The sequence below is a fragment of the Onychostruthus taczanowskii genome, unplaced genomic scaffold, assembly GCF_017590055.1.
Source record: "Onychostruthus taczanowskii isolate IOZ18803 unplaced genomic scaffold, ASM1759005v1 scaffold1, whole genome shotgun sequence".
NCBI classification, from domain to species: Eukaryota; Metazoa; Chordata; class Aves; order Passeriformes; family Passeridae; genus Onychostruthus; species Onychostruthus taczanowskii.
Window position 1 is genome coordinate 3522259 of NW_024496525.1, and position 16138 is coordinate 3538396.

General features: G+C 46.4%; 1 protein-coding gene across 3 annotated transcripts; it reads left to right on the forward strand.

The window, feature by feature from the left end:
* Positions 1–257: 257 nt before the first annotated feature.
* DLL4 (delta like canonical Notch ligand 4) lies at positions 258–12135 on the forward strand. Of its 3 annotated transcripts, none has more exons than XM_041396672.1 (11): positions 258–639; positions 793–1317; positions 1459–1722; positions 2178–2235; positions 2950–3219; positions 3918–3978; positions 4087–4217; positions 5586–5755; positions 6872–7091; positions 7545–8253; positions 8934–9087. In XM_041396672.1, exons 2-11 carry the CDS (start codon positions 1264–1266, stop codon positions 9070–9072), a joined length of 2076 nt encoding a protein of 691 aa, XP_041252606.1. In that variant the 5' UTR covers positions 258–639; positions 793–1263; the 3' UTR covers positions 9073–9087. The 3 variants fall into 3 exon arrangements, with proteins under 3 accessions (XP_041252606.1, XP_041252598.1, XP_041252616.1); XM_041396682.1 differs by adding an exon at positions 10285–12135 and having other exon boundaries at positions 263–1317; positions 8934–9042; XM_041396664.1 differs by having other exon boundaries at positions 258–1317.
* The last annotated feature ends 4003 nt before the right edge of the window (positions 12136–16138 follow it).

Sequence of the window (16138 nt, forward strand, 5' to 3'; positions counted from 1 at the left end):
CACGCCAGACCGCAACCCGGCCGCGGCCAGGCGGCCAGACACGGCCCACGGCCCCGCTCCCGCCCCGCTTGCCTGCAGGCGCCCGAGTTTTCCCCTTGCCCGTGTTTCTGGGAGCCGGGACAGCCTGGGGAAAACCCAGCTCCGTCCCTGCTGCCGACCCCGGCCACCTCGCAGGAGCGCTCGTTCGCCACCGAATTCGGAAGAGCGACGAGCGCCCGTCGATCCCCGCCGTGCCCGCCTCCCCAGCCATCACCCAGCCCGCCCTCGGTGGGCTCCGTTAGCCGGGGTCAGGAACGGGGCCGGGCCTGCGGCACGGGCGCCCCAGAGCCGGGCGCTGCGCCCCGGGAGCCGCCCCGGGTGCCCGCCTGCCGGGCAAACAGCGTTTTACTTTTGGTTTCTAGCCGGGGCCAGCCCCCGCCGGGCAGGGCAGCTCCTGCCCGCCGGCCCGTCCCGCCGCCCGGGACACGGCCGGGGAGGGGGGACACGCGTGGAGTTGTGGGGTGGAGGGCAACAGGGAACGAACAAACTAACTAACTAACGAGAGTATTTGTGAAACATTTCATCCGCTATTGTTCGGCCGCCGTAGAAAGCTGCCCTGTGGAGAGGCGTCTGATTTTCGAGGGAACTCTCTCTCCCAGGGTGAGCGCCGTAAATATCTCAACAGATGCTCGGCTCGTTCGTAATCAGCTCGGCTCCTCGGCGGGCAGCGCGGCAGCAGCGGCGGCGGCGGCGGCAGCAGGGTATTAATTCGGGATATGAGGGCTCTCCGCAACATTTGGTTCTTTTTTCCAGAAAGGAAAGATGGAAAAGGGGAGGGATCGCCCGTGAGTCTGAGTGACAGTTTACATAATGAGCTTGTGAGGATGCGAGGCAACTATATAAACAGCTCGAAGCGAAGCAAGTTTTCCATTTACTGAGCGCTGTTAGCACCGGTTAAAGGAGGAGCGGTTCCACACTAAGCACTCCCCTCCGCGTCTCTCACCAAACCCACCCGGCTTTGGAGTTTATAAAGGCGACGACAGCGATCAGAGGTCGGCGGCTGGCTGCAGGATTAATTCCCAAAAGGGGACGGATCGACACCTGGATTTTACCTTCCGATTTCTGCTGGTGCTCGGGGAATATTTGGAAGGGCAGGTTGCTCCCGGAGAATCGCCGTGACGCCTCTCTTTTCTCACTCGACCAAGAAGCGCTTGCTTGGTCCATTTGAGGAATACAGAAGGAAAACTAAACCCACTAAGAACTGGAAGCTCGAATAACACAAGGATGACAGCCTTGCGCATCTTTGGCTTGACGTTTCTGTTAACGATTTTGCAGCAGGTAATCGCACACACAAAAAAAAAAAAAAAAAAAAAAAAAAAAAGGGTTCGCGAAATGTAAAGTGGGTGATGGAAGGAAGTTTGCATGGCAAAGCCGGGTAAGGTCTGATTTGGCTATTTTGTGTGTCTCCCCTTTGTGCAGAGGGTGTCCGGCTCCGGCGTCTTCCAGCTGGAGCTACACGAATTCGTGAATAGCCACGCGTCTCTGGCCAGCGGGAAGCCCTGCTCCCCCCACTGCAGGACCTTCTTTCGCGTTTGTTTGAAGCATTTTCAGGCAGTGGTTTCCCCGGGCTCCTGCACTTTCGGCAGCATCATCACCCCGGTTCTGGGAATAAACTCCTTCAGCATCAAGGATACAGAGAGATTTGACAGTCCCATTAAGCTCCCCTTTAACTTCACGTGGCCGGTGAGATTCTACTTTAAACCTTAAAGTACTTAAATTATTTTGATGGTGGGGCAGGAGGGTGGCAAGAGCAGGCTAGCAGCGGCGGGCTGGTAACCTGTAATGTAAACAAACTACTTTTGCTTTTAGATTTATTTCCAGAACTTCCTTTAAAAAATAATTTAAAAGCGCAATGAAAAAGCTCATCCAGATCAGAAGCACTTGGGATAACTGATGTTATTAAGAGAAATAAAGCAAGGGGCTGGTGGGCTTGGAGGTGGGGATGCGAATCGTGGTCTGTGGGAGGGAGGGAAGGAGGGAAGTGTGTAGCCGCGGGGAGAGAGCGCACATGCGGAGCAGGGCAGGGCAGGGCAGGGCAGGGCAGGCCGGTGTGCGGTGGCGCGGTGGGGCGCGGCTCGGCTCGGCTCGGTCGGGCTGTGCGGTGGGGTGCGGGGCTGACGCTGGATTCTCTCCCGCAGGGAACCTTCTCCCTGATCATCCAGGCCTGGCACGCGCCTGACAACTACCTGCCGGAAGGTGAATACCGCGCGCGCCGCCGGCAGGGGGAGCCCGCGCGGCGGGAGCGCCCTCAGGCCCGTCCCGCGCGTCCCCCGGGCCCCCCCGGTCAGCTGTTTATGCCATAACTCCGGGGCCGGCTTTATCCCACCATCAGGAGCCGGTCCCCCAACGATATCCATCAGGGGCCGCTTTGATTCTGCCCCGGCCTAATCTCCAACACAATTGCGTTTCCTCCGGTTTATTTTTGGCGTGGGAAAGCGAGGCGGGCTGCGGTGAGAAAGCCGGGAGCCTGCCAGCAAGCCCCGTCCGCCTTTTCCTGTATTTTACACCTTGCTCGAATTCCGCCCTTTGGAAAGGAATAATGGCTTTGGGATGTTTTTCTGAGAGGAGAGGAAAAGGATATTTCACAGCAGCCCTCCTTTCACAGGCCCCTCGGCTAAGTCCCTTTGGCCCGGGTTCGCACACCCTGATGGCCACCTTTTTGTACCCTTGCACACATCAACATCCACACGCGTGCCTGTGTGCATGTACATAGATGTATTTGTGTGTATGTGTGTACATAGATGTATTTGTGTGTATGTGTGTACATAGATGTATTTGTGTGTATGTGTGTATGTACGTGCGTGTGTAGGTGTACATGTGTAGGTGCGAGCGGGCTGTCCCGCTCCGCTGGCGCGGCGGGGCGGGACGCGGCGGGCTCAGAGCCGCTGACCCGCTCCCGCTCTCCCGCAGGCTCCCGGCCGCCCCCGCAGGAGTGGCTCATCAGCCAGATGTCGATCCAGCGGTCGCTGTCGGTGGGCGAGGACTGGTCGCAGGACGTGCATCAGGGCCCGCTGACCAAGCTGCGCTACTCCTACCGCGTGGTCTGCAGCGAGAACTATTACGGCGAGAGCTGCTCCCGCCTCTGCAAGCGCCGCGACGACCGCTTCGGGCACTACGTGTGCGCGGCGGACGGGAGCCTGGCCTGCCTGCCCGGCTGGGCCGGCGAGTACTGCACCGACCGTGAGTGCCGCGGGCAGCCGGGCGGGGGGCAGCGCGGCGGGCGCGGCTCTGGAGCTCACAGGGGCCTCCCGTGGCCCGGGCTGTGTTTTCACGCCAACCTCTCCACTCCCTGTCTGGCGAGGCAAAGTTGGGCGCTGAGGACTTTGGCCCCTTTGGCTGCAACCACCCAACGCTGTGCTGCGCCTCGGCGAGCCTTAGCAGCAAAGAGCGAGCTGGCAGGAAAGGGACCTTGGCTGATAGCCCTGAATAGCCAGTAGCTGTTGCAAGGTAAAAGGGTAGCAGCTTGCTCGCACAAAGTCTGCCACCAGCCATTCCTGCAGCCAGAGGACATGAGACGGGTGTTGCAGTGTGATAGTGGGGACCTTTACTCTGAGCTCAGGGTATCGTTGGGTTTTTTCAGCCTTTCATTAGCACAAGCCAAAGCTGCTTTCTCTTGCTGCTTTTCTAGCAAGAGTTGCAAGAGTTCATGTTTGTTGCATAAACAGAAAAACTAAAGGACAACTTGTCAAGTGTTGGCTCTCCCTGTTCACTTCCTCCTGTCCCAGAACTCCCTGTACCAAGAAGTTTTAAAACAAAGCTTTGAAAGTGTAAAACTCTTTTAAAAGTGTTTTTAAAAGCTTTGTACCCTTTAAAAGTGTATTCTGCAATGCCATGTGTATTTACCTAAACATTTATGCTTTTTTATGTTCTCTTCACAGCCATCTGTCTGGCTGGATGTACCGAACAGAATGGATATTGCAACAAGCCTGGCGAGTGCATGTGAGTAGATGGCAAATGCAGTCTGAACATCAGTTAAAACGTCACCTTGTAATAGAAACTTAAACTCTTCTCCATGTCATTAATGTTTTAATTGGACTTTTCTTTTAGCTGCCGTCCTGGTTGGCAAGGCCGCTACTGTGATGAATGCATTCCCCATATAGGCTGCCGCCACGGGACTTGTAAAACACAATGGCAGTGCATATGTGATGAAGGATGGGGCGGCCTCTTCTGTGATCAAGGTTAGTTCTGAAGCTTACACTTACAGCTCTAGGTTGGGTACTCCTTAGTAGTACACTAAGGAATCTGACCCACTGGATCTGGAATTAAATTTCCCCAAGGTACATCTTCACAGGCATCAGTTTGTAGCATTGCAGCCTTACGTACCAGCTCTTGTAGCAATTTCGTTTGAAAGCAAGGAAGCGGTTTTGGTAGCTGCAGTTTTTCTCTTGCAAAAGAAGTTTCTCATGGAGAAAGACCTAACAATCTGGATAAGTGTTGAACAGACAAGTTTTCTGCCTGATCAAGCTAAGTTTAACTTACTCCTTGTACAAGTACAAGAGTTTACTAAATAGTTTCCAGCAGCAGTAAACAGCATCATTTGGGCCTTCCTTATTTTGCATACAAGGAAGTTAACTCATGTGATAAGTCTGGAGCATGAGAGAAAAATCATGTAAGCAAGAATGAAAAGTACAGGTTCCATTTTAAGGTACACCAGACCACTTCCACCTATTCAACCCACTGAATCACTGAACCGTAGCCAGCTGAGCAGTCATGTCCTCAAGGCCATATATGCACTGCTGGCACTGAGGTCATTAAGTGCTCAAAGCAGGCTAAGTGTTTCCAGAACAGTTATAGGATTAAGATGGTGAAGGCTGAATTAAGCAGGAAAAGTAAAGTTGCAGGGTTTTTTTCTGCTTATAGTTATCTATTAACCAGTTGCATTCAAATTACTCTATAGTATTTATAGAGATAATAAAGCTTTTCTTACTTACGTCTTATGAACTTATGCTTAACCTCTGTCTCAAATTTAAAGGAAAAAAAAATTAAAACCATCAAGCTTGGCAGGGCATTTGACAGTTTAATCTACTAACATCCATAACAAAAGAGCAAATAAACAATAAAAGATTTCTAGTGCTTGTTTAAATCTCAAAGCCAAAACATCTTTTGTTTTTCCTCCCTGCCTTTCTAGAATGTGCCTCAGAGCACACCTTTTAAAGATGGGGCTCACTCTTTTAGTGTGTAACGTGCTGTACATGAAGTGTCCATAGTGCTGTGTTGTGTGATTTGGAGAACACATGCTTGTGAAGTGCATTTTCCAGTTTGGTACCTAAATCCCATTGCAACTAACAGTTTCATGTCCACAAAAAAGGGAAAATATTCCAAAACACTAAGAAAGTTATATTTTTGCCACCTCTCTCAAAATTCAGAGCTCAAGTGATAGATGGTAATCTGATTATGACTGATAACAATCTCCAGTATTCCCATCGCTACCAAAATGAAATGCTTCTTTGGAAATTCTGTCTTTTTTCCTGACTACAGACTTTCTGTATGTATGTCATTTCCCAGCTGTCAAAGACGTGTTCTCCTAACTCCTGGTCTCTTTGCAGATCTGAACTACTGCACTCACCACAGGCCATGCAAAAATGGAGCCACTTGCATGAACACTGGCCAGGGCAGCTACACGTGTGCGTGCAAACCCGGCTTCACCGGCGTCGACTGCGAGCACGAGATCAGCGAGTGCGACAGCAATCCCTGTCGGAACGGCGGCAGTTGCACGGTAGGGGCATTTTAAATGTAAAGCCTTTGTGTGAAGCAAGCCCCGGTGTGCCTTTCCAGCCATGCTTCTGTAACAACATAATGGGAATTCGATAGGACGCAGGTTCATTACTGACGCTCACAACTATCATACTGAACCCTTTCCGAGAGGTGTCGGGGGAGGAAGTCTGTTACAGGAGGAGATGTATCATCTAGATTAGAGCTGGTCAACTGATCCTTGGGTTTCTGTGGCAGCCATTATGAGAGCTTGGCAAGATCCAGGGTTGATGAGGGAGCAGATCTGTTAAAAACAAGCTTCTCAAGCCACTGCTCATACAGAAATGCACTAAGTCTGTATTTTAACAGCAAATAAAATTTTGCTTTCTGCTACAGGAAGTGAGAATATAGTGTCAAACAATATGGGGGTGATCAGCTGAAACTTTCTGTAAAACAGAATTCCACACTTTTGGATTCTCGTAGTTTAGTGTTTCAGCCTGTTTTTGGATCCAGTTTATGATGGATTCTTACCAATGATGGATTGGTAAAGGCTGATTGATTATAGATATCAAATGTAATCTGACTCATGTTTAGATTAAAGCCAGTGAAATTTTTAGATTAAAGCACCAGATCCTACCTCTCTTCTCCCAAGGCCTTGGACATATAGCCCTTGGAAAGAAGAAACAGTTTCTTATGATTTAAGTGGTGGGACTTAGGCAAGCGAAAGCAACTTAAACCCTTGTGAAATAAAAAAGGGCTCTCACACTGAGAATAAATGGCCTGATCACAGCTGTGAGGTCAACACATACTGCTCTGGGAAGACATCTGGGAAGACCTCTGGATCTCATTAGACAGTAGTGGTGTTAGCAATGCTTTTGTGTAGCTGCCTGTGTGCTCCCTACAACTGCATCTCCTGTGCGTGGGTAGCCGCACCATTATTCCTGTGTGCTGAGTACAGCTGATCCACAGCTCTGTCCCTCACAGTCCAGCCTGCAGTTGTTTACTCTCCTGATGTCCTCATCCACATCAGGCTGTGGATGAGAGGGGACTGAACAGCGCTTGCTGCTGACCAGAACTAAGCATGCAGGGAGCTATCATTCCTTTCCATGAAATAACAGTGGCCTAATGTTGTGTTTTGCAGGATATGGAGAACGGTTATCACTGCCTGTGCCCCCCTGGCTACTATGGCACTCACTGTGAGCACAGCGCTCTGACGTGTGTAGATTCTCCGTGCTTCAACGGTGGCACGTGCTTGGAAAAGGAGCAAGGGGCCAGCTACACTTGTGTGTGCCCTTTTGGCTTTACGGGGTCAAACTGTGAAAAAAAAGTAGACAGGTGCACAAGCAACCCGTGTGCAAATGGTGAGTCTTTTTATCAAAAAAATCTCATGACCCTGACTCATTTGTGCTTTTCAGTGCAGAAGTGATAGAAATCCAATCTGACCTCTACTCTTCCTCTAGAACATTAGTCCCGCTCCCCCACTCTATTCCACATCCACCCTAATTTTAGTCTCTTGCTGGGGCGGGACTTTCACTGGCATTTTCTATGCAACAAAACAGTGCATGAGGTTTATCATATGGTGGGGAATATGGCAGAATTCAATTAAATTAACTCTGTTGCATATTTAGAAGGGGCATAATTTTAAGGCACGGTGATACAATTAGGTAAAGTAGAATGAACTTTTAGATGTGCGATTGTTTTGTAAAATAACCTCTCTTTCCTTGAGGTAGTATAACATGCTGAGCAGAGAAGGGTTTAGATTTCTGAGTGAAGTGCATTGCAAACTAATTTTTATTTCACTTTTTTCCCCTCAGATGGTAGTTGCTTTTACCTTGGGCAGATTCGTGTGTGCCGCTGTCGGGCTGGTTTCTCTGGTCAGAAATGTGAGATAAACATCAATGATTGTGCCAGAAACCCGTGTTCCAATGGGGGAACTTGTCATGATCTGATCAACGATTACACCTGCACATGCATGCCAGGCTACAGTGGCAGGAACTGTGACATCAAAACCAGAGATGAATGTGCTTCTGGGCCATGTGAAAATGGAGGCACATGCTACAGTGGACTTTATAGTGCCAACTTTGTTTGCTACTGTCCTTCTGGCTTCATGGGCAACCGCTGTGAATTGCCAGTTTATTCAGTGCCCGTTACACTTCCTCCCAAACCAGTCCCCTGGATTGCTATATCCATGGGGGTGGGGCTGGTGGCTTTGCTCATACTGTTCTGCATGATAGCAATGGTCATCAGGCAGATGAGGATGCACCCAGAGCAGGAGTTGGAGACAATGAACAACCTGTCTGACTTCCAGAAGGACAATCTCATTCCAGCTTCCCAGCTGAAAAACACCAATAAAAATAAAGACCTTGAAGTGGACTGTGGGCTGGAGAAATCAAACTACAAACCCAAGAACCATAAACTGGACTACAATCTGGTAAAAGACCTGACAAGTAGAGGGACACCGGAAGATAAATATTACAAAAGTGAAAAGTGTTTAGGAGAGAAGTCTCCCCTCCGACTACACAGGTGAGAATGCAGTTTTTATTATAGTCCTTCTTAAAGCCACTCATCAGATCAAAGCCAGGAATCTTCATACTGGAGTACATGTGTCACAACCAAGTGCTATCCTTAGCCAAGTCAATGAATTTGAGTGTTTGTGCAGGGTGCTGCTGGTATGGATACTGTGAAGGAATCCAGAGTGGCTAGGCCAGTGGTGAAAATAAGAAGTATCTTTCCTTCCTCAGTAGATCTTGGAGGAGCAACAGTAAAGGCATACAGTGATTAAAGATAAATATTTCACTTTGTAAGAAGGCAAGATGATCTGCTTACGAGAAGAATGATGGAGTGAAAACAGCTACCTTTTTTCAAAAGGGGAAAAGGGCGGGTGTTCAGTGGCTTATCAGTCTTCTGATTCATGTGCTGAAGGTCTTGTCTGGGGTCTGTGTGTGGTTGTTAGACCGAGGGCTTTGAGGAACCCTCTGTTAGGCTGGACGTGGCAGGAGCATAGGAAGACTCTCGTTGTTCCTTATTTCCACTTCTCTAGCATAATATCCCAACAGACACAGAATGTGTGAAACTTGATCCCATGCACTTCCCTTCCACACCTTCATGGCTATCTCGTTCCACCGCTCCATATTCATGGTAGATTTTGAGGGTCAGGCTTGTCAGTAATCAGCTAATGTTCTTTTTTCTCTGCCCTGCCGTAGTGAAAAGCCAGAATGCAGAATATCAGCGATATGCTCTCCGAGGGATTCAATGTACCAGTCCGTCTTTGTGATAACAGAAGAAAGGAATGAGTGCATCATAGCCACAGAGGTAAGCAAGTACAGAGGTGGACAGGCATAAGTTCATAAGGTAAAAGGCTAAATTATCCTTTCGTATTGTATCTGAGAAGGTTCCTTTATTTCCAGGGATTGTGATACTTCCAGCATTTTCCTCTCCTCTTCTGTGGCCCACACAGAACATGCAGTGAGGAAAAGAAAAACATAAGCCGCTCTGACTTTATTAATCCAGAGGTTTTGGGCATAGATAAGTCAGTGGTAGATGAAAACACAGAACATCAGCCCATAAAAATTCAGCACATTGTAGGTTTATTTCCTCTTAAATAGGTGGTCAGAAAAAAAAATGGAAATAATAATCATTCTTAGGCCCATTGATGTAAAGCCATGTTTTTTCCTCTGACTACAATGGATAATCTTTGTTCTGTGGAAACAGGCAAAGCTATAGATTTCTAGCTGAAGATGGAAGGTAGCAGGATGTGTTAGTGGATAGGCATAACAGCCATTTAGGAAGTGTGTTCTAAGGTAATTTCAACCTCTTAGCATTTAAGCTCCAGCTAAATACTCTCTAGCAAAAGTTAATGCTGTTACTGATAAAAACATCTCGATTTTTATGTTATATTGAAAATCTGGATACGCAGAAAGAGGAAAGGCCTAACACTGAACTTGAAAGACCTTGAAAAGCAGATATTGAGGAACCAAATAGTTCCTGAAGAACTACCAGCCTTTTGGAAAGAGTCTCAGTGGAAGTTAAAGGCAATTTGACTGTAACCAATACCTGCCTTCTTCAGTGTAGTCATCTTTAGGACTAATTTCAGCCTGTAGGAAAGAGAAGCTTGCTGTGCCATACAGCAGTGATCTGTGAAGTCAGATCTGCAGGATTCAGTCTCCCTTTCCAAGGTGGATATCAGATTTCCCCTTGAAAGCAAGCTGGAACACAAGTCAACCAACAATATTAAAAGTTTAAGACTAAGTGGAAGGATTCAGATACAAATGACAGCTAGATGCTTCATTCCCATTAAGCGAGCTGAATTCTCTATCTTCAAAGATTTTGCTGACCAAAGCTAGGCTTACACAGATGACTTTTTTTTTTTTTTTTTGCTGGTGCTTCTTTGCCTCTGGATCCAACTGAAAACATTAAGCTCTGAGAGTTAAAGTGCAGTAATGTTTGGCTTGAATTGCTTTGGTTTGACATAGCTGAATTATAGTTTGTTAGTTCTGCACTACTCGGTATGCTGTGATTCCTTCTCATTCCAGGTGTTATTTTATATCCTGACAGGTATAAGACTGAAGACCATTTGCACCTCAGATTTGATGATGCCAGTAGATGGACGTTCCTGCTGCATTGTTTACAATTCAGAACTGGATTGGACTGTTTTTAATTACATGCAACTTGCTGCTCTCAGGCGGAGGATGGAACTGAGTGAACTGGACAGACTGTGAATTTACTGAAAGATGCAATACACCTTTTTGTTCTTACTGCCCTTGTTTGAAGTTTGATACCAGAAATCTCATTTGCTATTGAAAAGGGGAGGCAGAGGGAAGAGAGAGGTTAAAAATGTTGGTTTTTTTAAAAGATGCTGAGGCCAGTTCCTCATGGACAGACCCCTGGCTTTCCAGAACTCTGGTTATGGGAGGTGTTGGTAGATAAGGAGGCACATAACTGTCACAGATGTTGCCATGGAAGGTGCGAAGCAAGACACATTGCTATGCAGATAATGGATACAGTATAAATGAGGTCTCAATTTTTTCTGGGTTTAAAAGTGCCTATAATGTGTCAAGAGAATCTAACAAGCCCAAACAGAAACTCGACTGCTCTTTTTGCAGTTACCTGAACAGTACTGGGCAGAGGTGGTTGATACTTCCTGCTAAACATCCATTTGCATCTCCTCTCTCCTGCTGCATGTACTGGAGACTGTGTGAGGGGTGAGAGGAGGAGGAAAGAAGAAAACTGAATTTACACGTCAACTCATTTGGTGATGCTTTGGAGAACTGATTGACTCAAGCCACGATGTGGAGCATGATTTTTGTGGAAGTTGTGATAAGGAATGTGTACTGCCTCGTCCCCACTGATAGGGAGGAGGTGATCCCAGCTCTATATAAGGCCTTACAAATGCGTTTAAAATCAATCAGCTCCTAGAACCTTTATGTGCTGAGCTGTCTCAGCTGTTTTCATGCCCTTTGCACTACCAGTGATTGTGAATAGACATTACTTCTTTTCTTCTCCTTCCTCATTCTCTTCCCCCTGCCTTATTTTGACACAAATTCAGGGGTTTATGTAGTGTTTCTGAATTAGGTGCCACCTTTTACTGCAAATAGTCTCAAAATTGCAGCTGCTACTTTCTGAAGAAGCAGCAGCAGTGTGACACAACCCACTTACTCCCCCCCATTTCTCCATGTGGTTGCAAAACTCCAACTCTTGTTCTTCATCCCGGTTCTAAATGCCCAGTAGTGAAGCACCCACTGAGATGCCCTCTGCCAAGACAGGCGGTGATTAAAGTTAGAAGGTTTTAGGCTCATCCTGTTTCTTTCATACCCACCCAGTGCTACATGGAAAATGTGCTGTGTCTGTCGCTGGCAAGCAGAGGCGGGCAGAAGCTCCTTCCTTCTATACATATTTACAGCAATAATACCGGACACCCCAGTGGAAAGTGCCGTGACACTCATGAATGAGACCGGGGCAAGGGGCAGAATGAGGAGGGAGAAACAAGATCTCTTAGAGGAAACCTGGACTGCTATCTCTCTGACAGCGATATTCCTGCCCTTGCAAAGCCTGTTGGACTAGCCCATCTGCTCCCTTGAACTGTGCAGACAAGACCCCTTCATATTGTCCACTACTGACCTTCTGCTCTGACCACGTAGGACCATTTTGAAGATGACCTTCAGAAATCAATAATATGGGTTTTAGTTTGTCTGTTTGTAGTTTATTTTGAAGACTAGTATTTCAGTAATTTAAAAAAAAAATCAGAAGCACTGAACTTTCTACGTTTTATAACATTATTTTGTATATAATGTATATTTATAATCAAAACAGAAGTGTAAATATGTTTATTACTTCTCATGTAATGTTTTTAATGTGATGACAAAGTTTGAATTTTATTTTTTTTTTCAAGCAATGAAAATACTTTCCTGCTACTACAAAGTTTGTTGTGGTTTGTCCTTTTACACTTTATTCTGTGACAGCCAAAGTTAGCGAAGCCCCCCAGAAGTAACCTCGCCTGCCTGGTCCCTACATTCACATTTTGCACACCAACTGATGTCAGCTGCTTTTTATAAAAAAAGTTTTAGTGTTAAGACCTGTCAACAAAGTTGTTCAGCTGAGTGGCATTCATCTGACATTTTGAAATGTTGTACATATTTATATTGTGATAGATAATATTTAAATTACATATATACACGCACGTGTATATATACACACATTCTCTTGCTGTGTGTGGGACTGAACTGTCGGGAAAGTTATTTTTATTAATGCTTCACTCTTCCTCTCCCCTGACCACCCATGACACAAAAGATGCAGATTTAATACCATTTCAACGTGGCTTAATAAATGTGTTGTCTTGGGATTCACTTACAGAACAAAACACTATTGCCATGTTTTTTAATCCTATTTCTTTAAACACTTTTAATAAGATCCAAATCTCATCCACAGGTTACTGTGGCACAGCACCTACACCTAAACAAGTAAGATTGTATCCTTGTTTGTTTGATTGCAAGGGGTAAGATTTGTCTTTCACTTGTGGGATTAGGGGGAGTTTCAGGCTTTCTCCTCCTGAGTTTGCTGCACTACATCAGCAGCTGTGTCCTCCCGGGGCATCACAAAGTCATTATCCTCTACAGCCCTTTTGGAGGACATTTCCACCAAAAAAAAAGTGTAAAAAGCACACTTGTAAAAACACTCCCAGCAGGTTTAGTAGCCTTTGAAGCACATACACTTACAGGCAATTAAGTCTCTCACTAAATCAGCTAGGTGCAATACAGCCAAGATCTGAGTGCACAAAAGCAAAACTATAAGAACAGGAAACTACTGCTGCTCTGTTTTAAAATCAGGGGGGTTTGTTGTTGCTGACAAAGTGCCAAAAATCATCTGAATATTGGATGCCTTTCCCATCTTTCCCCAAAATAAAATCTAAGCAAAATTTGCTATTTTTTTCCAAAAAAATGAAAAATTAAAAACCCCAGTGACATTTAAAAAGCCATAACAAATTCTTTTTACATCATTAAAAATAAGTCATTAAAGTACTGCAACTAACGATTCATAAGGGTCCCTCTGAGTGTATTATTAGGGTTACATAAATACTGTTTACTTTGGATGGTTTTGTTTCTCCCTCTTTAGACCTTTTCACAGCAAAATTGACTTTCAAATCCCAGCCAATTTCCCCAGCTACCATAAAAATAAATTTAAGACGAAACTCAGAAATAAAAAGCCACCTCCCCCTCCCCAAACATTCACCCTGTAGAGCAAATTATGAAAAACAAGCCATTGACAAAAAGCTGAGCAGATGCTCTCTGCTTGCAGTCCTTCCTCGGCAATGTGAAATAAACCCAACAGATGCCTCTCTTAATTGAGCACATGGATTACATACACACATGCACTCTGTCCTGCTTAAAACAAAACACACACAAAAATCAAACAGGAAAATAGACAGAGAACTCTTCCCAATGCCTAGGCAAGCAGGAATGCTAAGACCAAAAAAGACTCAGCTCTTCCTGCTCAAAACATGACAGGAAACTGTACCCATAGACAGAAAGGAGTTGAAATCCATTAAAACCTGTGGACCTGATTATGTAGATCCCATGGGGAAAACAGGTACAACACATGCCTTTGTGTATCCACACAGGAGAGAGGAAAAAAAAAAAAAAAAGCATCATCTTACAAGGAAATCTGTGAATATTTACTGGAGGCAGCACTGCACGATGCAGCTACCAGAATAGATCACAGATCCTACACAGGAAAAACAGGAGCAGTGCCTGCTTCCACACAGGGGGACATGGAAAGCATATGTGAATCCCTGCACGTGTGCACATCCCCAAGTCCTTGCCAAAGAAACCACAGGAAAGTTAGCTGAACACATAACATGACCTGGATTTAACCCACATCTTTGGCCAAAACCTTCCTCACCGAGGGCCACTGTTCTCTGGCTGCTCAGCAGCCTGGCTCCCCCCAGGTGAGTACATCTCTGAGCCACAGTGTGGGAATTCACCAGGAGGAGCTGAGATCCTTCTGGCTGTAAAGACTCCTCAACCTCAGTTTCAGGGATTCCTCTTGAGGACCACAGACCATGTAAGGACCAAAATATTGTGATAAGCAGTGCCTTTTATCTTAAGCTCTTGACAAGCTTATAGACTTCTCAGACCAAACTGTACAATTTATTGCTTTCACATCATTTGCAATAACTATGGTAAGATTATGGATTTGGCTCAAGGACTGCAGCTAAATTTGGCATTCAGTTTTAAAAGGCTGCACAAATTCACTTGAAAGCCATGTGACAAAACAACAATTTTAAGAACGGACTCTGCTTCTGAGAAACTCATGTTTCCTTGTATTAGCACCTGTTAAAAACTTTTCCACAGCCACGCAGAGCCCTTCAGTCTAAGTAACTGTGGAGCTGGAATGAGCGAGAGGGGTACTTCCTCGGACACTGCTTCCCCTGAGTTGTTTCATGTTCGGCTCCAGCCCTACATCACTTTCCTCTTTGATGACTCTGCTGATGAAGGGAGACAGATGCCGGGACATACCCGTAGCTATAGCACCCACTGGTGCTGACACAACATGCAGCAGGACACAGCACAGGGCACAGAGTTTACTTAAGTTAATGTAGGTGAGGGATGCTTGTAGAACTTGGGGTCGACACAGGACGCGCACAAGACTTGACCAGCAACAGCCTTCAGCCTTGAAAGAGCTGCTGAGGAAGAGTAAATTAGTTATTGTGCAATTGCAGCCACCTAGTCCAACAGATGAAATTATCTCTGAAAAAAATGCATATCAGGTATTTTCATTGCTCCTCAGTCTTTTCTTTCATTAACTTATGCTAAAAACGAGAAAGGCACAGTAGGTCACTGGCAAATCTTCACTCCAGCAGCCTAAGCGACAGTTACGTATCTGTGTTTGCCTGTCATTCCCTTATCTCCCATACCTGACCCATAAATACACATTGCTTTTACGCAGCAAATATGACACTCCCAGCACATTTTGCTCTCAATCCAAACTCCAGTTGTAGAGAACTGACATCACTCAGTGGTCCTCTGCCACAATTCACTGTTTTCACAACTTCAATTTTACACCCTCTCCATCAAGATTCCCTGCCCTCATTGTGCCTCTCCCTCCTTAAGTCCTGCTCTCTCTTTTTAAGTTTTGACAGCTCAGCTCCCAGAGCTGGCAGGCTGGCCAGCAACACCCAAAGCAGTGAGATTTCTCCTTGATCACTCCTGCATCTGCGCTAAACCATCCTACTCTGCTCTCTGACCTTCTCTGGGAAACAGTGTGACCCAGCACCATAGAGCTACCCTTTCTGCTGCCTCTGCTGAGCATTACCACTGCCATCCTTGCTCCTCTTCCCCTGTACAGTTCTGGGATATATTTCTGCAGCACAGTGGTCTATCATGCTGCAGGGTTAGGGTGGAACTGTCTGGTCTATCAGGTAATTGATTGTGTACACAGCAATAATTTCACATGCCAATGCAATTGTTCCACTCACAGCATTTGATTCCAAGGACCTTTGTACTTTATGGAATGTACCCTTGTTTCCTCCCTTTTAGATCTTGATGACAGACTGTGAGCTTCCCAGAGGTGCTCCATTCTCAGATATATCAGCTGTCCCCTCCAATGAGCTTTTCACCCCTCAGGAGACACAAAGGGAAAGAGACACACTGCTGATCTGCTTACACAGCTCACCCAGCAGTCACTGCCACCCAGAGGGCTTCACTGCCTTCCAGCAGCACTCCACACACGTCCCTGAGGAACTCGGTGGTGACAGGCTCTGTGCAGCTCCCCACGCTGCAGGAGTGCTCCCCTGAACAGGAGGAGTAGGTCAAGTTTAAAAGTGCAGGGCATGGAATGGACTGAAAAGTAACTCCTGCTGCCCAAGTCTCCATCTCTCCATCCTCCCCTCACACTGGGTCGGTCACTTCTGGCT